The sequence below is a fragment of the Emys orbicularis genome, chromosome 22 (assembly GCF_028017835.1).
Source record: "Emys orbicularis isolate rEmyOrb1 chromosome 22, rEmyOrb1.hap1, whole genome shotgun sequence".
Taxonomy (NCBI): Eukaryota; Metazoa; Chordata; order Testudines; family Emydidae; genus Emys; species Emys orbicularis.
The window spans coordinates 13,726,977-13,748,597 of record NC_088704.1 but is presented as its reverse complement, the minus strand read 5'-3'; the positions used below and the strand labels follow the sequence as shown (position 1 = coordinate 13,748,597).

Genomic DNA, 21,621 nt, shown 5'->3' with positions numbered 1-21,621 from the left:
GGGGTGCATGCCAGTGAGACGTCCCATGGAATAACTCCAGGCAACACTCACTGCTGGGTTGTTTGATGCTTTTATTTGCCTCACATAACAACACTACTATTTCTGTTTGCAGGAACCTCAGGTTGCACTGCAAGTTACACAGCTCCACACACTTAAAACAGGGGGAAGTATGTTTATGCCCACAGTCAACAAGGTCAAAGTGGGGACTTAAAACATGGTTCCAATTTTTTAATACACAAACCCCCCAGAGGGACTGTTCTACAAAAGCAGCAAAGCGCTTAAGAGCAACAGGTAGAGCTGGGGAACACTAGGTGAAATACAGTCTAGGGTGAGAGGCCCTGCAAACTGGTCTTGTTCCTTCAGCTGCCCTTCTTTCTAATACAGGTAAATAATGATCTAATCAGGTGACTAGTGCTTTAAACCAGAACAGGGGCTGTCTGACCCACACAGCTTAGTTGATACGGGGGTTCCTGAAGTTCCTGCCAGCAAAGCGGGCCTTGCTTCCGAGCTCCTCCTCAATTCTGTTTGGGAAAAGAGGGGGAACCAAAAAAAAGAAAGGAGTGTAAGCACAGAACATGGTACATCTATTTGTATGACTGCTTGACTGGACTGGCAGCAACAACACAGTGATGGAGCAAAACCCACCCAAGAGTAGTAATGTAGAGGACAGTGATCTCACCACACATGCTTGAAACCCTCCCTGTAGGGTTGACATTTCTGCCATAAAACCAAAGTTCAGCAGCCAACACAAGCTAGCATGCATTGGACTGTGCCACTGATCCTATGCTGCTTCCACATATGCAGCTGAATTTGGGCTTATTGTCTTTTGTGGGGCACAAGCACCTTGGTGAGAGACAGTATTTTCCTTCATGTCATACGCATGGAAGAGTCAAGAGTCTGCTTAGTAGCTGACCACATGCATTGCATGCTGCACCCCACCCAGCCAGGAACAAGACTTATTCTGCTGACCTTCACATGAACCGCTAACGTCTACACCTCATGCCAAGCAACGGTCTGGTATTGCAGGATACTTCCTAACTATGATCTCCCCATGGTGTATTCAGTGTTTAAGTGCAGTGCTGCCCATACCAAGGGCAGCCAACACAGCAAGCATCAGGCACTGACTAAAGTTGCTGTCAAGGCATAGCATAAGCACAGACGTTGGCTGAGTATTCATGTTTTCTGGGCTAGAAGGTGGTAGCATTTCACAGAACTAGGGTTGCCACAGGTCATGAGATAAGGGCTTCTTCATTTGGATAGAGGGACCAAGCTGTGGCTACACCACCTATGTTTATAAGCCCACAGGGGCAACATGGAAAGTTCTACAAGGGCCAGCTAGGGACCCCCCAATCTTTGAGCCACTTAGCCCTTGGTATTTGGTCAGTCCAGAATGCATGGCAGCACCCACTACAGTCTCCCTACAGTCAGCTAGGGAGATCTTAGCCAGCGTTAGCATGTGCCCTGGCATGGCAATGGAGACTGCTGTTTCCACTGGACTCTTGGAGAGTCAGCACAGCAGAGACCAAGTCATCAGATGCATTATACCCTGTTCTTAGAGCAAGCCTGCAGGCTAGACTTAGTCCCCCTCCTCCCCACTCCAATCCAGAGCAATCCTCACCTCAGGAGCTGATTGTACTTAGCTAGACGCTCAGATCTGCAAGGGGCACCAGTCTTGATCTGAAAGAAAGGTCAGGAAGTTAGTTACTTTGGGGTTAAAAACAGCTCTGCTCTCAAGAGCTGAAGGCGTGAAGACAAATGCCCCTCCTATGATAGGAGGTAAGAACAATCATGTCCTTAATAATAATGCATCGAGTTGAGCATGGTGGAAGGACGGAAGCGATCAGAAGTCTGATCGGCTAACCTGAACCTGAAGTAAGCTGGGTGGAAGTTGGATTCCAGCAGTGAATAGTGCACTCACTCATTTTATTGCTGGAAGTTACAATACCAGGAAATCCTGACACACCCACATGGATTGAGCTGAAAGATTCCTCCCTTGTTTTATTAGTGACATCACAAGGAAACAGCATCTCCACTTACTGAGGAGAAAAAGCGCCAGTATGTTTCACCATAGCTACTATTACAGACTAGCTGGATTCCTGTATAGCAATAGAGGGAAATCCTTGTGCCTCAGAGGTCATTAGGATCATCTGTTTCTTGCTACAGAATGGCTTCTGTGCTATGAAAGAAGGAAGCCAGGTGACTAGAGGGGGACCATTCCAGGTACAGATACTGACCTGTCCAGTGCAGAGACCAACCACCAGGTCAGCAATGAAGGTATCTTCAGTCTCTCCGGAACGGTGACTCACCATCACACCCCAGCCATTGGACTGGGCAAGCTTGCAGCTAAAGCAAGAGAAATAGGAGTAAGATTCTGCACCACTTGTACAAAGGATACCAAGTGCCAAGTATGGCTAATGACTGCACGATCCAGCTTCAGGTTCATTCAGTTAATGTTGATATTGGTGTTAAGGATGGAATGATGCACTGCCAAGAAGCGAAACACTCATCCAGCCCATCACTCCATGGGGACTTGTGGCAGGGAATGTTTTACGATGTTTCAGGCACAGCACTGAATACTGTTCCATCAGGAGACAGAGACAGAGAGAGAGTGTGTGCGCGGGGGGGGGGTGCGGCGATATTCAGGTGGTATTTGAAGGGAAAGTACTTAGCCACCCACTGATGTTATGAAGTTGGTCTGGGTCTATATCTGTAAGGTGACTTACGCCTGCAGGGACTCCGTAACAGAGCCAATCTGGTTCACTTTGAGCAACAGGCAGTTGCATGATTTCTCCTCCACAGCTTTAGCAATACGCTTAGGATTGGTCACGGTCAGGTCATCACCCACCACCTGAACACCCACGCTGGCAGTGAACTTCTTCCAAGCTGACCAGTCATCCTGGTCAAAGGGATCTTCAACGGACACCACTGAGAAGGTAAGCAGAAGGGGTATTTTAATTAGCAGCCTCAGCATCCAGGAAGAGTTCAAGCTAGTTCTAGCCAGGTGACGTTCAGGGTTATGACATCTACTAATGCACCTGACACCTCCCTGCTCAGGACTTTGCATTAGCAGCTTTGAAACGGCATCCTCTGTGGACCAAATCCAAAGCACAAGATTAAAGGCTTTTTAATGAAGTATTTAACCTCCCCCCAACCCCACTCAATGTCTTTAGTGCTACTCCTTTCTGTCCTCTTGCAGTGCACCACGAGGTGGTGGTGTTGGGGTGGGTGGGAGGAGGAAGACCTGCCAGGGAGTAAACCATCTGTTACTGGCTGCCTGTTAACTGAGCAGCATGTACCACTCACATGGGTAGCTCTTGATAAAGCTCTTGTACAGATCAGCCAGTTGGTCAGGAGTGATGTATCTGCTGGGGTCATCAGGAGACTTGAAGTCCAGGTCATACTTTCCATCACGATAGAACTCTGAGGCAGCCACATCCATCCCAATGACCACCTTGTCAGTGTAGCCGGCCTTGCTGATCGCAGTCTTCAGCAGCTCCAGAGCTGGAAGGTTAGATAGTGAGTTATAATGAATTCCTAGGTAACACTTAACACTTTTGTAGAAAATGCATGCTGTAGGCTTCAAGATGATCCATATTCTATTACTGACTTATCTAGGGGGTCTTGGGCAAGTCACTGACCTTTCCTCATCTGTAAAATGAGATTATTCCTTACCAGCCTTTTAGGGGTGTTACAAGGTCTTATTGACCAATGTCTGCACAGCACCTGATACTCCTGGAGCATTTTACCACTTCATTTATCTTTATGATACTTAAGAATCTTCACCCACCACTGACATGAAGCCACCTCTGAGGTGGAGTGCAGCAGCCCATATCAATCAGCGAACAATTAAAGGACAGGAAATGAATACCATTTCCAGTTTCAACTGTAGGGGGAATTTAGCTAGGCACGAAGTAATGACTTGGCCTGCTTGGATCCTGCCTAGTCTCAACTCCTGCAGAAGCACAGTCGGAGCTGGTATGGGGAAAGGCATTAACAGTCAAAGTAGTAAATTTAGCCTGATGTTGAGTGGGACAGAAGAGGACTGTTTCCCCCAGTGATCTGTCAGGGCTCCAGTTACACACTTTCCCTTGGAAATGAGAGGCTATTTCTGACAGGAGGCATGGCTGCTGAATCCTCTAAAACATGATACCACTTGGCTGTCTGAAGAGCAAAGCGCTGGGTGATCACCACAGAAATATGACCCCACCCCATGACCCCTCCCAGATTTAGAGCCAAGTAGCAGCTGGACCTGCCAGACGGTGTACAGTAACAACTTTGATCAGTACTTTTTAGAAAAGAAAACAGTTGATATTAGAGTAGGGCGAGCTGCAAAAGCAGCAGCTGGTACTAACACAAGTCTGTGAACTGACCTCAAAGAGTTCAGTTAATTGTTTGCTATTTATATTTAAACAGCAGCTTCATATTAAAAAATGCCAGTGTATAAAGCCAATAGACTGTCCATTCAGTATCATGAAGGGGAAGAACCTGCCTGTAGATTCAGAGACTCTAGTGTTTGCTCAAGTATCTCCAGTGTCGCTGAAGGGACTGCTATGTAGAGGTTGGACCGTTATGCACCATAGCGGTTACAGTGAAAACTGTCAGTTACACTCAAAACTGAAACAGCTTTCTGCTGCTGCAGAGGTGTTCAGTTCCCCTGTGGCTCAGAGGCTGCTCCCCTGCCACCCACTTGGCAGACACACAGCACTTGCTGTAGGCTCCTCGGTGACTATTTTCCATGTTGCTTGAAAGCAGGTCCCCTTTCCTGGAGGTTTGTGCTGTCTCAGGGACTGAGGAATTGGAACAGAGGTCACCTTTGTTCCACTTCCCCAGCAGCTTTTATTGCTCACTGACTATTACAGGGCAAGCTGTCCCTTCTCCCTGGAGCATTAGGAGACAGACCAGCCCCAGTGAAGTCTCTTCATTTATTTACTTTTGAGCAACAGCGACCTTAGGCATAAGAACTAGAAGAGTTTAACCACACCGCTAACTGGCACAGGGGTGTCCTCCACCCAGTGTACACGGCAAATGAAATTTATGGAAAAATCAAGTCACCTTGTTAATCCACGTGAATTCATGGAATGGAGCCACTAGTTCCTACCCGCACATGGCCAAGTTTGTCTCTGTCTCCCGTTGGCAATTTAACCTTCTGGAGTCAGGGATAGGGAGCATTCAGTACAGCAGCTTTGCATTGGAAAGCCCTATGGGACTGGACCGGGTCCTCTTGGGTGAATGGAAGGGGGATGGAGGAGTATTTCAGTGACCATTAAGAGTTAATAGAAAGGAAGAGATCCCTCCCCCAGAGATCAGCAAGACTTTTAGGCCAGTAGCGGACATATTTGGAGTCCATAATGGGCTGAAGCAGCTGAGCCAGTTACACAGCCTTGCACACCAACTGGTGGTAAAGTTCTAGTTTCTCCATCCATCTCTGCTTTGTACCTTCTTTGTTCTCCAAGATGTTGGGTGCAAAACCGCCCTCGTCACCCACATTGGTTGCATCCTTTCCGTACTTCTCCTTGATGACGTTCTTCAAGTTGTGGTAGACCTCAGCACCAATACGCATGGCTTCCTTGAAGCTCTCAGCACCAACCGGGAGGATCATGAACTCCTGCATGGCCAGCTTGTTACCAGCATGGGACCCACCATTGATCACATTGAAAGCCTTGACACAGGAGAACAGAGGCAGAGTTAGCTGCTGCACTTCCCCCTCAATCTTTACCCATGATCAATACAGTATAACTAAGCAGTGCAATGAGATATACCCATTTCCCTTTCCACCAAACAAGCTGTCCAGAACACCCACTCTTATCCTGGACCTGTGGAAGTCAATGGAAACACACCCACCGTGTCACAGGTTTGGATCAAACACTTGATTGTTTGGACCCCATGCACTCACCCTGGACACAGAATGCATTCTCATTCTTCATGAAACCTGTGCATGCTCTCCCTGAATAAGGAATCAAGGGAGAGTTGCACCTTAACTCTTGTGTCCCTTGAGTTTACAGTGAAGACCACCATGTATAGGTAGGTCTACTTCATCTGTGCTTTAAACCAAGGGTTACAATCCAGAAGGGTTCCATTAGAAGACCCTCAGACTCCTGAGGCCAAGAGATTACTCTTACTTGGGAGAACAGTGCCTGTGCTAATAGTCTTCCAAAGATAGGGAATGGGATTTTTAAAGCACACACGAGTTAGAAGCAAGAGGCCCTGTAAAAGTCAATGAGACTTCTGCTCCTAAATCACGTAGGAAAATGCCACCCAGGCAGATAAAGTCTCCAAATGTTCGACTCAGGAAACCTACAGGAACTGGCAGGATGACTTCTGGGTTTCCCGCAAGGTCAGCAATGTGACGATACAGGGGGACCCCCTTCTCAGCAGCACCAGCTTTGCACACAGCCAGAGACACACCCAGAATGGCATTAGCTCCGAACTTGGCTGAAACACAAAAGGGAAACATGTTTACATAGACAATGCAAATCCTCCTCAAAAAGCAACACCTCAGAAGCGCTATTGTGATAACCATTCTTAAATGCATGAGCCCCAAAGTAAGCTCATTGCAACTCCCCTTTCCTCCACTCCCACTCTAAGACTGCATGAAGTTCAGAGTATCTTACAATAGTTTAAACATGAAATTGTCACGAAAGCCTCCATGGGCACATGCACTGCCAGCATACATCCTAGTAGGTACACCATACCTACAATCACAGCAGCAGAACTGATGTGAAGTGGATGCCTCATTTCTTAACAGCTATCCCTTTACTCAATTAGAGATGGCCATCAACTACTTCAGCACCATGATGGAGTGCACTTCTCTTGGCCCCCCTCAAGCAACTTCAGTTACTCTGGACGACAAACCTGGTGCTGAAACGGTACATCTGTGTGTTGTGCAAAAAGACACTTACACTTGTTTTCTGATCCATCCATCTCCAGCATCAGTTTGTCAATCTTCTCTTGCTCCACAACATTTATGTTCTGCAAAGGGAAGAAGAGTGAAACCAAGAAATAAAGCCATGCTGTACAGTTCAAAGCAATCCCCCTTCTCCCGTGTCACCTACCTGTGGGTTCCCCCACAATTTCAGCTTCAAAAACTGTCACTAATTTGAGGTCAGAAGATATCTAGTGTGTATGTCTGGCAGACATGAAGAACTGCATGAGGGTAACTAAGAAATAGCCGAGCTAAGAGGCTAGACATGCATTGTGATTGTATGTGAATTTCAGTTTCTAGCTAATTATAGTAGGTCTTGAAGTTGAGTGGATACACCAAAGAGCCAATAGGAAACTCAAACCCTAGTGAATTCCAGCTGTCTTACTCCTGAACTCTGAAGGATATCCTTAAACATGCCTCATTGGAAGGAAACTGCCCTTGCCCTCATCCTGGCCTGACAAAGGGGCAACCAATGAAGGTTTATGCTCCTCCTCTAGCCTGTACAGAGATCCTAGCTCAGCAAGACCTCTACACTCAGAGTATGACTTCAGAATAGCTTTAATACAGACGGACTCTGTCAGTCAGACTGAAGCTACATATGAAACCAAACCCTGTGCAATAGCTGTCAGAATGAAGTGCCATTACATTTTCATTTTGAATGCTGGACACTAGGAATAAATATGCACTGAGTTCACCATTTAGACGGTTGTATGCAGCAACACATGCAACGTTACCCCAGACTAAGTTGCAGATGACCAGAACAAGTGATGCTATTCTGGCTAAGGTAGGGTTACATTTGCACTCATTAATGGGAGCAGTTACTGGATTCAGAAGGGAGTTATTTTAGATCAGTTTGTTCTCATGCACTCACACACAGGCCAGCTACACATCAGGAGATATTCTCCAGCTCCTTGATTTTTTTTTTTTTTAAAGGGACAAAAAAAATAGAGCTAGAAAACGTACTTGCATTAAATAAGGTTAGTTAAATAATGAATGCTCCTACCTTGCTAATCAGTGCAGGTGCAATTGTTTTATTGATGTGCCCAACAGCTTTTGAGACACCTGGAAGGAACAAGCAAATCAATCACCGATCTAATCAAACACAGGCTAAGCAGGCATTAGTAGACGATCACTTGAAAAAAAATCCAACCCCAATCACCTCTCATCCAGCTTCTCCCCCTAACCAAACCTTAGCTTTCACTACCAAGGCTAAGTTCTTTCAGAAGGTGATCTCAGGTGAGTGGCAAGTTATATCATGGAAATAGCCATCCTCTAGGAATGCCTGCTGAAAGGTTAGTTTGCAAGACCATGCACTGGAGGAGTCTGTCCAAGTGACAGGTTGCAATAAACACACATGACCATTACCTGAGTACAACACGCTGGAGCCAGGAACTCGTTAACATATTTAACAGCTCTGGATACACCTGACAGAAGTGAAATGGACAAGAGAGTAAAGGAAGAGATGAAGGCCCACAGAAGAACACAAAAGCAGACTGTGCAAATGAAGGAAGGACGAGGTCACAGGAGTGCAGAGAAAGTGTCGCAGTAGTTTCAAAGATGAGCAAAATGCTGCATATTAAGCAATAGAACAGAAGCCAGCGGGTTCACAAGATAGTGCAAGTTGCTGCATCTCCAGCCAATCAAGGTGGATTGTTTCCCCAGCAACGTCTCAATTCTAGAGTCCAGCCTTGAATTTGCAACCCTTCAGGTTCCTATTGGCTGAACATGCCAACTTCTGGATAAGGAGGCCATTAGGACACTTAAGGAAAAGGGCTGCTCCTGTAAGTGCATGTGGGGTGCCAGAGGAGGGGAGGATTTTTTCTTTGAGGGTTTAAACAGACAACTGGGTGTTTAATATCTGCAACCCTGTCTTGTTTGACTATTGGAGCATCATCGTAATCCAGGTCTAGCTGAGGCAGAACCACTTTGCCTTTACATTAGAGTCCCCAGTTGGAAGAGTGGATAATGTTACACTGAACATCACAGCCTACGTGCAGATATTAAAGCTTTGTCTTTTGCTGAAGCAGTTGGTGCCTGTACAAAATGCTGCATGTCAGCCAACATTAAAAAAAAAAAGAGGATGAAAGAGAAATGGGGGTTCTGAACACAACGCCACACCAATTCTGTACATAACACTGCGCATCCCAGCTGTTCAACCTGCAGTCAAACACTCCACTGAGTCTATTGTACCTGCCAAGTACACAATGACAGAAGACCAATCCACTCCCAAATCCAGGTAGGTTCTGCTTCTTTCCTCCATCAGCCAAGACCATAGTAATTAACCAGTCAACCAACACCAGCCTAGTGACACTGATAGCCTCCCCTGTGATGAGTGTTCTCAAAGATGATCTGAGCAGACAAGGGCTTCAAAGGTTCCTTTGTTCAGAACACATGGAGCAGGTGAGGTAAAAGGCTGCTAAGCCTAGCAAAGCCCGATTAAATCTGCATTATTAAACAGCCTCTGATGACTTACAGAAGGCTTTCCAAAGCAATCTGTTTGGAAATATTTCTATTGTATTTCCTACATTCCACTCCTCTTTGTTCTTTATTAATATCTTGGAGTGTCTGTTGGCTCCTGCTGCTTATTCCCTACCTGACACAAATAATGAAGCAGAGGGCTAGGATTCCAGATGCAGAATACACAGCAGGAGCAGATAAGCCCTTAAAATTCTATTTGAACAAGGAAACTCCTAGCCACATGAAGTGTTTATGGGACTGCTTCCCAACACTATATAGGCTGTTCTGTTAAGTTGTAGACAGCACAAGCTCTTCAATTCTCCTAGGAGGCTTTTCTTAACCATCCTGCCCAGATCAAGCTCTGCTTTGGTAATCTGGGCATATCTGAAGTTAATGTCATCTGAGTAGTGAGATAGTAAGGACAAACAGTTCCATCTCGCCAGACCAGAATCGAAGAAATCTTTACTGCAATGGAGTTTGACGCACCATAGAGGCCTCCAACCTTTCAATTTAAAAATACCAGCCCCTCAAGAGTCACGGGAATATCTTCAGTGTTATTTGATCACACTCCCATATAACCAGTCAATTTCCCTAGTGATTTACACAATGAGAGGAAAAAGGGAGCTAAATCTAGCCACTCTGATGAACCTTGAAAGCAATACACTGAGAAGCAAGATGTTTTAGGATTACAAAAATGTGAAATTGCTCAAGAACTGTATTACCTAAATGCACAGGCTTTCTATACTATTTGATAGGTTCCCTTGGCACATTGGCCTTCACAGTGGTCGTGTACGGATGTACTTTTGCAGACCTTTCCCAAAGGTCAGTTTAAAAAGGCAACTATGCTTTCTCTGAAAACTGAATTTGATCTTCTGCCCCAAACAGGTCACTGCAGCCACGAACAGTTGCATTTAACATCGGACAGCATCTGCAGACAATCTAAAGCTCACATGCAAGCTCTTCTGAGCTCGGCTCAGGACTGCTCTACCAGATGCTCTTAATTTTAGATTCCATACATCATCCTCATTCTAACAGATTTCCTCCTAAGCCTGGCAGTACATTACACCAATTGTTACCAAATGGTTCAGGGAAGAGCATGCTTCAACCACTCACCCTACAAGCAGTCTTCCATCCCTATGAAGGATCTTTGTGATTAACTGGCAAATAAGGATAATGGGCTATTGGGGGTGGGTTGTTTAGATGCCCATTAGCCTGAATACATTACGATCTAGCACAGAACGAGCGCCCTGAGGTGTGTCAATATTCAGTGCAGCAGCAAAGTGGGGTAATGAAATAGCCTACTGCATATTGTACTAGAATGCCATGACCAGCTAACAAAAATGACTGAACTCTATATACTCAGGCAAATACAAGCATCTCCGTCTCTTATTATGGCTAATTTTCTGAGGAAATAGGCATCCACTGCTCCCATTGTTTTCAAGAGGAGCTGTGTGGGTATACTACACTTTTGAACAGCGCTTCTGTGCAATGGGTCAACTGACTTGCTGTTAAGGGATTGCAAGTTAGCCTGTAACAATGAAACATGTGCTCAGTGAAGGGGGATGGGATGGAAATATAAAGATGCCAGCGTACTACCTCTTGCAATAGCACTGGTGAATGAGTGTTTGCAGCAACACCTCCCGCAGAACCTGGACACTGGAAAGGAAAGACTGGATTTACCTTTTCCCAGGAAGCGAGTCTTGTCATTGTCACGAAGCTCCAGGGCCTCATAGATTCCAGTGGAGGCGCCACTAGGTACGGCAGCTCTGAACAGACCTGAGTATAGCAGGAGAGAAGAGAGAACAATCTCAGCATGGCAGGATCCAGGGAGGTTCTGCCTGTTCTTCATCCCAACCTAAAACTATTAATATTGCAAGCACAGGGAATGCTGCGCCTGCCACACTTTGAGGTCTCTCTCCTGGATCAGGAAGAGAGTTACTCTTCCGAGTCATGCTTGGGCAACACAATAAGCCAACGCAGACTGCTCAACGTGCAGATGGGCTGAATATCAAGACTGACAGCTTGCTTCCTTCATACATATAGAAGGCATGAGTCAGGAAAAGCCCATCAGTCATCTGAATCAGCCACCCTTTCCAAGATGAGCTAGGAGTTGGAGGTATCTAGCTTAACAGTGGTATTATTTCCTAAGTCCCCCCCCCCCTCAAAAAAGAAACCCAAAACTAAAAAAAATCCACTGAATTCCCATCAAAAAGCACCATTGCCAGGGCTGGCCCACTAGTTCTATGCAGAGAATCTAAGTTGGATCACTTGCTCTTGGGCAGGCAGGTGTTTGGAGTGGGGCTGTGGGGGGAAGAGGGCACCGGGAAGATAGTTTGAGATAGCAGAACAGAACACAGAGCACTAGAATTCATGCAGTCTTTATTGTGAGTGAGGTTCCAGCTTTGATCTCTCTAGCCTTCCTCTCTCAAGCAGAAGTCTGGTATGGAATGTCATTAAGAGAAGGAATTGATCTTTCCAGGCCCAGAGCTAAGCTGTTTGGTTAGTGCATTTCAGCTATTCTGATTGCTCATTCCAAGCCACGCTCGTATGGGTTTGGACAATTGAAGTGTCTGATCTCGTAAGATACGGAGCAATAAGTAACAAAAACCCAATGAGTAAGGGTGGAGGGAAAAGGCCTTGCAGCAACCAAAACAGATGAAGGATGTTAGATATACAACCACAATTACAGCTAAGCAGCTGTCTAGTCATGTCTGTGTCCACATTAAACAGCTACACAAAGTTACAGCAAAGGGAAGGGTGTTGGCAGATGTCATTAGGCAGGCAGTGCAGCAAGGGACCTGGAGCAGAGCTAACTTCAGCGGATGAGAGACAGCCACAACTTCCTGTAATTAAGCAGAGCTTCTAGAGGGAAAACAAGAATGTACAGGCATAGAGCTGAGTTTGCCAAAGCCCAATGTTGTGGGAGTTGAGAGAGCACAGAGGAGCAAGGGACACTGGTAGTTGTTAAAGTGGGGGGATAAGATCCCTGCTTACACTGGGATTTTGCTCCAGCGACACCATCAGTGAAGCTTATCCTAGTTTCAAGCAGAAAGCCCCATTGATGCAAACGCTAGAGGTTTGAATTACTGAAGTACCAACTGCTGGACTATTGATACATCTTGTCCTGGGGCTCCTACTCATCGGTGGTTGGGAAGCCTTACACAGAGAGGGAAGGTCCCAGCTCTGTTCACAAGACATGACCATGAGTACATTTGAAGGAAACTCCTCACTGTCCATGCTCAGGTTAATTATGCCACTGAATCCATACAGATAAAATAGGATAAAGATCTTTCTTGTAGCTTCAGTCATCACTGCAGCTTAATGTATTCGGTACAGAGTTAGATGAAGGGAAATAGAGAATTTCACTCTCAGTTTGGGTTTGCACTTTCGTATCAGTGCTAGCTTAGGAAACGTTCCGATTCTGAGACCCATTCACCTGCCATTTGTTTCTCAGGCTGAAAGATTACTAGTTATGTTTAAAGTAGAGCTTCTCTCCACCACCATCAGCTCTTCCAGCAGCTGAACCTCAATGCGGCACTTCACAGTAACTCCTATGGCTATAGATACTCACATCAAATACATGATTACAGGAGCATGCAGAAGAGGCTGGGAGAGGGAACCCCTGAAGTGCACACGTTGAGTGCCAGAGAGAAAACAAGTGTATTGACAGGTCATGTAAGGTTTGTATGGTTCTCCCATGCCTCAGTGCGGCTTAAATGCAAAAGTTTCTGGCCCTAATCTGGGGGTTAAAGTTCCTCCCTGGAGTTGCACTAGAGATGAATTTATCCCCTATTATTCATGAAGCCTGACTCAAGCAGACCACTATTGGTCAAGTAATTTGCGGTTTAAATCATGCTGGTGTACATCAGGTTTCTAACAAAGCCACCAAGACCAATAGCTAAAGATAGGAGACTTCCCTTGGCAGAGACATACTGGACTGAGATGTGTTCCTTTCTATCACAATATGGCAAACCTGGAAATTTCAGCTTTTCCCATTTAATTATCTCATCCATCCTAGGAGACCGAGCAGACTGAAATATATAGGGCTTTAAAGCACCACTTTTCACAGACGTTTTGGCTGCTATCATAGTTTGTTTGCATCCCTCTCCTCTAAATAGCCTCCCATATAAGTCAGCCTCAGACCCCGCCAGCAAGCAGGAGCCCCATGAAGAGTGAAAGGAGAGTTCACCATAGCACGTGCGCAACACTGAACTCATTGTTGGCTGTGAGGTTCTGTACCAATCGTCTTCCTACTTCAGACTGATGTAGGCAGCCCATACTGATATGTGGCAGGAGTAGAGGGACCTAGGCAGAAACAAGACTCACCTTTGCTGGTATAGAGGTCTACCTCCACAGTAGGGTTCCCACGTGAGTCAAAGATTTCACGAGCAAAGATCTTGAGTATGGACATTTTGAATATCTGCCAAGAAAAAGAAAAGAAAAAGATTTAATATACTGAAAGACAGACACATGGAACAGGAACCCTTAGTACCACTAAAGGTCACGTACGCAGTTCCATCAATATTGCTAGTCACTTTTTTTTTTTAAGTTCCTGTTGGCACAGGAGAAAGCCACCATCAAATCTCTTCCCTCTGCTAAGGTATCAGTTATGAGTTTCAGGTAGTATAACCTGTTCATTGAGGCTGGGATTTTCCAAGGAGCCTAAGGGAGTGAGATGCGCAATTCCTTTAGGCTCAATTCCCTTAGACTCCTTAAAAGATACCAGCCTTAGATAATAATGGAGCAACCTTGACGACTTTTGTTGAGAGAGACTTCAGTGCAGGAGCTCCCATTTAGCACATGTAAGAGCAGATTCTGGGAGCTGGATGTAACCAAATCCTGAAATGGAAAGAGGCAGCTATGTGTGTTAATTAGTTATGTTTCCAGTCAAGGGCAAGTTACTGTATGGCTAGTTTCCTCTGCATTTGATATGACGCATGTTAATGTTCTCCTCCATTTGGAGGAAGAACTTTTGTTTCACATCTAGTTTTCTGCATACACTTTTTTTCCTTGTAAAACAACACACCACCCAAAACACACCCAGCAGGAAGTGATCCTTCAGTCAAGGACCTACTAAATTCTTACTGAGCGATACTGTGCCTTTACAGTGAAGCTTGGAGCAATAGTTCACTAAGCAGATCAAGGGTTCAGGATCAGTTTTTATAAATACCACTCTCACTTCAATTACCAGAGAAGCCATAATACACTCTGAAATCAGTTTCCATTTCAAGCTTTTTTGGTACCCAGCCATTCAGCTAAAGCCAGCAGCACAGATTAACTAGGGCAGACTACAGAGAAAACACCCTTCATATCTACCTCTGCTGCATTTCCAAGGTGAACATCCAAGAAGGATATGCTGGCATGTCATTTCCTTGCATGTTGTTGCCTATTATAGGCCTAAGCTACCTGCTTTGTAACACTAACATTGCTCTAGCTGTGATGCTAAAACCTTTGCAAAGGAGATCATTTTTTGGGAAATAAATGTTTTTCCATTTTCAAGGTTAAAATTTTTTTCAAATGTCCATTGTGCTCCCTATCACTCCACTGACTGGCGGTACTGTCAAACTGGCGGTGTTCCTATTAGCTACTCCCCTCAGCCCATTTGTTCGAGAACAGGCATTATTTACTGCAGTTATAGAAGCTTGGCAATGTTTTAAAGCAACTCATGCAAGTGCCTGTATGCCATGATTTAGCAGTGAGGTTAGTTTCTTTAAAGAGAGCAGGGCTTAGTCTCAAATAAAAAAAATTGCATTACAGGGAAATAATTGCAAGCTTGTTTGTTTAGCAAATCAGTCATACAGGATACAGGAGTGGTCATGAATCTGCCTTTGAGATGACATAAAAGGCTCATGGGACAGGTGTTAAAATGCTGTGATTACAGGTATGAGATTGATTTTGCCTTCCTCTCTTTCAGGAGCTACCCCTCTTCCCAAAATTATGTCCTTAATCTCTCCCCACTACAAGGTAAGACAGCAGCTTTGTTTAGTCCCTTAACTTTCAGCCCTCTCTGGTTCATTTGGCAGTGAGGTAGTAGAAAACCTGGAGATGAAAGGATTTTAAATCTATTTTTCTGCTCTATCGTAAGAGCCTTAAACTGAGACATCGATTTTCATAAACAGGTTTGTATGAAGAGTCCTGGAGTATTAGAACCCTGACCTCTAGCCCACCCTAGCAAGTATCCAGGTAATTAACATTCCCCCTTTTCCTTGCTGTTTTCCAGTGCACAGACCTCCTCGATGCTGTTTAGTGGCTAACATGAATTATTGCCCTTCCTTGATGCAGGAATCCCTCCTTTATCCTAGAAAGGCTGCTTTTAATGCAAAACTGATTAGGCTCTTGCATACGCTGCCTCTTACTTTCATTTTCAGGGCTGCATCTTGATCAGAACGCATCAGATCAGATGCCCCACCCTTGGCAGGATATGCCAGTTTACAGGGGAATCTAGTTGCATAACATATAAACTGTTCCTTTTTTTAAAAAAGGAGACATGCTACCCCAGGAAATACTCATTTCCCACAGTTGCAATGATAATCAGGCATTAATATTACTCTATTACTCAAATGTCCTTGAGAAGTGACCTCCCCAGAAGCCCCTCCCCTTCCTTAGCAGCTATACTCAGTTTACAGCACTGCAGTATTTCAGACCTGCACCAAACCAGTTTTATTTTAACCCTTGTTGAGCCTCTTCACTCCTGTCTTCAAAGAGTCATTTTGCCCAGGGATGGTTAGTAGGAAACAGCATCTGTCTACAAGATACAGTCTAACTCATCATGAGTTCAGCATAAATCATTTGCTTCCATGAACTGCCTGCTTGGACAACCATGATTCAATCAACCACAGCTATAGAGGGAAAAAGGAGAACAAGCACGAGCATGTCACAGCTGTGCTTAGGTCTGCTTCTGTTCATTTCATTGGTTACATAAGTGGGGAGACAGGGCTGTAAAAACAGGAAGCCTCCCCTGAGAGAGCATTCTGGAAAGCAGTAAGCTCACATTTACCATTCCAAGCCTCCAATGCTTCATGACAGAACTAACCAGAAATGAGTCAAACCTGTGGAGTGGCTGTCTTATAAGTGATTTTCAAGTTACATATATTCCCCCATTTATTTCTGTGATCGACTCAGTCAGTGGTCCCCTGTAAGATATGGGGATATCTGCACCCATTTAGAGAGGTGTGGTCTAGCATCTGGAAATTAAGGAGTCCCAAATTCTAATCCCATTGACAAACCAAATCCCTCTATCCCTCATCCCATACTGTATATGGGGACAACAAACCTACCAGACGGATAACAAGTATTATATGAATGCCTGGTGTACTTTAACTATATGATTACACTGATTGAGAGAGAGATTATTGGGCCAGCTCTTCAAAGGTGGTGTTTTTAAGCAAGATGACTTTAACTACTTACATAGAGATTAAAAATAAAACACTGTCTCTCACCTCCACTAGGCTATTACAGCAAGATATCTCACTGGAGTTCACTATCTTGCTGTAAAAACTCCCTTTTTTTGGCAGTGATATCAGCCTAAAGGTAACGGACAGCCTTTGCAGATGCACATAAAAGGCTATGGGACAATGAGATAATCCAAATCAGGGGGGGTACCCACTGCAGAACCTCGCATGCCTTGCCACTGAAGATGCAACTGTACAGAATGAGGGTTGCAAGCTATTTGCTGCAAGTTCCATTTGGTGCTGAAAAGCACATCCTGGTGAATTCTGCAGACTCGCAAGGCTCCCCAACCTTATCTTCCTCTCTGGATAAGACTGACAACATCACATCCAATTATGAACAGTTCCAGTAAGATTAGGCTCTGACCTATTACTTCCACTCTTTAGCATTCCAGAGAGGATAGATATGGGTCACCAAGGAAGGTGGTACCGTCAGACCAACAAGGGTACCGTCAGATTCCATCCCATGTATTCCTCATTCATCCCTATGCCCTAACTGTGATGCAACTATAAGAATGCTGCTTGGCATCTATCATAGCAGGGAATGCAGGAAGTCAGGAAATAACAGACTATTCAGAATAAGTTTTTTAATAAAATGGAGATCAAGGACTGAATTGCCTCAATTCGTGGTTTTGGAAATGAAATATCAGTACTTTCCGTACAGCTCAAAACCCATATCCCTGCCCTGTGACTCAGCATGTTAAGTAACGGAAAGAAATCTCTGAAGTCTGGATGACTAAGAACTTCTCCTGACCATCTGCACAAACCCCATGAAAGTCAAAAGGAGATTTTTCACACTCAGATGAAGACTGTGGTAACCCCTGGCAAGTATTAGGCAGCCACCTTTCTTGCAGAACTGTTCTACAGATAAAAGCAACGTTTAATTATTTTCACTGTTAAGATTTCATAGAAACATAAGAATGGCCATACTGGGTTAGACCAACAGTCCATCTGGGAACATATATTGGTCAAGAATGGTGATCTAGAAATAAATTAAATATTTGAAAAGCAGAGCTGAAGGACAGCTACTGTTACAAAAGAGGGAAAGGTTCAAAGCTGTAGCATACTACACTGCCGCTGTTAATAATTAAAGCCTGCTGCAAAATACTCACTAGTTTGTACCCATCATCTTAACAAACGGTTACTGAACTAAGAAACCACTCCTTTGCATTGTGACTCACCTTTCTCAGTAACACTCCTACTAAAAGTCTTATAAGCATCACGAAAAAAGGGAGTAATAGGTAAGCACATAGATTAGAATACTCTTGTGAGTCATAAGAAGCAGGTTGGAAAAGGCACCATTCCCACTGTGAAACCACAGGCTGATTGGCCTGCAAGAGTCCTGCAACCATCAGCATGGCCCAGAGGCCTACAGGCCTTGTAAATCAATACATCCTCCTGCAACATAAACCTGCGCAGAAGGGGACTTGGTATGTGAGGCATGAAAGCTGCTGCTATGCCAGCTGCTTAACCCTAATATTTCAGCAGTACTGGCTTTCCCTGGGCTCCACATGGCTTTGAACATTTGTCTGTAGACACTGTTAATAAAACCCACACAACCAAGTGAAGTTGGGGCGTTTTTTTGGGCGGGGTGGTGGTGGACAAGAGAAAGATGCAGCAAGGGGTGGAAGGTGCAAAGAGGAAGAGGGAAATCTCTTACCCAGAGAATATTTATTTGTAAACTGGTCAGTTTCACTGCCCCCCAGCAAGAGATCCCTCAGATTAACCCAGGGCAAAATACACACAAAATCTGATATAACTGCGGATTGAATCAAGTGCCTTGTGGGGGGCCAGGGGGTTTAACATGCACAAATGTGGAAACCAGGGCAGGGGCACGTGTGTAGCCTCTGGGGGCCTGCAAAACGTAGCAGCAAGGATCCCGTTTGAAAGAGAGAACGGACCATTTCTGCCCATCCCGCCTCTTACACGAGTCACTGGGGTCGAGTTATTTTCCCCGATTAGAGGGTACCCGCGGGGCTGGCAGCAGACTCAGGCGGGGGCTGTAAGGAGGCCTGGTGCCCCGGCAGCAGCAGGGGCAGCTGGCAGCGGAGCCGCCCGTCCTTTTGCAGGCGCAGACGGCTCCAGCCCGCAGGCCTGGGCTGCAGGAGGCCGCGAGCGGCGGGGCGGGGGGGAGCCGAGCCGAGGAGCCGGAGGAAGCGGTTGCAGCAGCGCCGCGGCGAGCAAGGCCTCTGCAATGGGCACCAATGCGGCGCCCGGAGCCGGCAGCATTTAACAGGCGGCGCCGGCCGTGCATCCCCCCCGATGCACCCTGGCTTTGCACGGGCCGGCTCTGCCGCACCCTGTGTGGGTTTTTTGGGGGGGGAGGGGGAGAAAGAGATATTCCCTTTCACCTCCCCCCCACTGGGCGACACAGCCCCTGTTGGTGCCACGCACCCCGTCCCCTGGCCAGCGCAGCCTGTTGAGATGGAGGGAGACCAGGGGGCAGCAGCATCCCCCCCGCGGACACCCCCCGGCCTACGGGCATCCTCCCCCTCGCTCGATGCGCCCCCGCCCGGGGGTGGGGGTTGCAGCCAAACCGCCCCCCCTCGCTCAATGCGCCCCCGCCCGGGGATGGGGGGGTGCAGCCAGACCGCCCCCCCTCGCTCGATGCACCCCCGCCCGGGGATGGGGGGGTGCAGCCAGGCCGCCTCCCCTCGCTCGATGCACCCCCCGCCCGGGGATGGGGGGTGCACCCAGACCGCCCCCCCCCCGCTCGATGCGCCCCCGCCCGGGGATGGGGGGGTGCAGCCAGGCCGCCCCGCTTACCTGAGCCGCAGTGGCGTTAGCAGCGGAGGAGAAGGAGGAGAGTCACGCTCAGCTCGCGCTCTAAGGCAACTGGGGAAAATGCGGCCGGCTCGCACTGGGCTATAGTCCATCCCATGCAGATTAGGAGCTGCCAGCCGGCTCCGCATTGGCTGGCCCTGCCCACTCGCCCGTCTCTGATTGGCCGCGCGGGGGCTCGCGCCAGCCCCAGCCCTTAGGCACGAGCGCTACGTGCCGGCCTAGCCCCGGCTGGGCTTTTAGTCATGGAAAATCCCATCGCGAGGCGCGGGGTGCAGGCCTTGCGCTCTCCGCCCGACGCTGCGGTGGCGCTAGGCAGGAGCAGAGTGAGCAGTTGCATCGACCCCCAAGCTGCTCAAGGGGCCCCCGCTTTACTGTTCCACCCAAATACCATTCATCTCATTGAGCGTGGGGTTTTGAACAAGGGCATTCGTGTGTGTCGTGTTGGTCCATTTTTTTGGTTTGTGGAAATAATGCAATTAGTCCTGGATAAAGGGGGAGCCCTCAAAAGATTCCTGTTTAGGGGCCCGCATGGATGGATGGACGGACGGACGGACTAGCACCGCTTTTGACCAAATGCACCAGGCAGCAGCTTGCAGGCACCGTGCAACCCAGTCACAGGCTAAGCACAAGCATTTAAGGAGTACACAGCTCGGGAGGAGAATAATCAAGGAAGGTGGAATGAGTAGGCCAGTTTGCACCACAGTTTTTGGTAGCACATTATTATCCACTCAGAAAGCTACGGTCTCAGCTTTAGCAAAGCCAAAATAGGTACCAGACAGTGGGAAAGTGCAGCTCAGGGGAACAATTGGGGGCAATTGCAATGACTTTGACAGTACTAGGTTATATTTTGAAAAATAACTATTTTCCGTTCATAAAGCTGAAGTCAGCTCTAGCAATATGATTTATCCTGGCTGAACCAAAGGAACAGGACCTGGGGAAGAGCAGCTAAGGGTAAGATAACTTATGGAGTATGCAATATGTTTGCCAGTTCCTAGCAAGAATTTTCATTCATCCTCGCCCCCGCAACATTTTTATCCATTCCAAGCTCTAGGAAAGCCAAAGGATCAACCATAGGAGAAGCCACATACAAAAAGTTGGGGGAAACGAAGGCAGGTGGAAGAATCCATGAACCCAGCAGACACATTGATGGGGGACAGCAAGACAACTACCAAAAATGTCATGTCTTCCTGTTAGTGCTTGTTCCAGTAGGACTGAGTACTGGAGAAGTGTAGCTAGAGGTAATGCTAACCATGGAGAGCATTCAGTTAGGGTAGCAGTTCACAGCAAGGCATTTTGTATTTTATTAACCATTCAGAAACTCAGGCCCTAAAATCTGGGAAGGCCAAAGAATCAGAGATTGGAAAATGTAGCTAACATATTTCATTTGCCACTTTGCAACAAGATTTCTGTGGCTGGAAAGCAGTGGTGATACTGAAAGGGAAAGGGGATTTCCTTGCCTCTCTGGAGGTTTCACCCCTCATCCCTACCTCTAGATTCAGCTAAACCACCCCTCTGGGGATGACTTGCAGCCCTGTCTTATAAAGAGATTTGAAAAGCAATTTTCCATTTTTACATAGAGAACAAACCAGAACATAGCCCCTCTTGGTGTGGCATCCAGGCTCTGTTATACCAAATATTTTAAAAATACAAATAATACAAAGCTACCCTCTGTAGGTAGCACAGAAACTGTCACCCATGCTTTAATTAGTTCCCCTTCCCCCCTCCCCAAAAAAAAATCTCTGGAAGAGGATGTCCCTGTACAGTTATATCCCCTTTCTACAGATGGCTGGGAGAACTGTTCCTTGTTAACAACGTAGGTCCCAATCCTGCAAACGGTTATGGGCGTGAGCTCATTGGGACTACTTGTGTGCATAAGGGTCTGCAGGATCAGAGCCACCATTGTTAACAACAGGCGTTTTGGTGTCTAAAGAATCCCGGATCCATGCAAAGGGGAGTTTTTTGTTCTGTGGCAAAGCTCTCAGGACTAGATCCACAAAAGGGACTCAATGC

The 21,621-nt window shown here is 46.4% G+C and overlaps 1 protein-coding gene across 1 annotated transcript; it reads right to left on the bottom strand.

Annotated features, from left to right (window-relative positions):
* Window positions 1-54: 54 nt before the first annotated feature.
* Window positions 55-19,702, bottom strand: ENO1 (enolase 1). Its single transcript, XM_065421418.1, has 12 exons — window positions 19,594-19,702; window positions 13,706-13,799; window positions 11,060-11,155; window positions 7,926-7,984; window positions 6,900-6,969; window positions 6,299-6,432; window positions 5,437-5,659; window positions 3,304-3,501; window positions 2,724-2,925; window positions 2,235-2,343; window positions 1,619-1,677; window positions 55-521 (listed from the first exon to the last, which is right to left on the bottom strand). The coding sequence occupies exons 2-12, from the start codon at window positions 13,788-13,790 to the stop codon at window positions 452-454; spliced, it is 1,305 nt and encodes a 434-aa protein (XP_065277490.1). The 5' UTR covers window positions 13,791-13,799; window positions 19,594-19,702; the 3' UTR covers window positions 55-451.
* Between the last annotated feature and the right edge of the window lie 1,919 nt (window positions 19,703-21,621).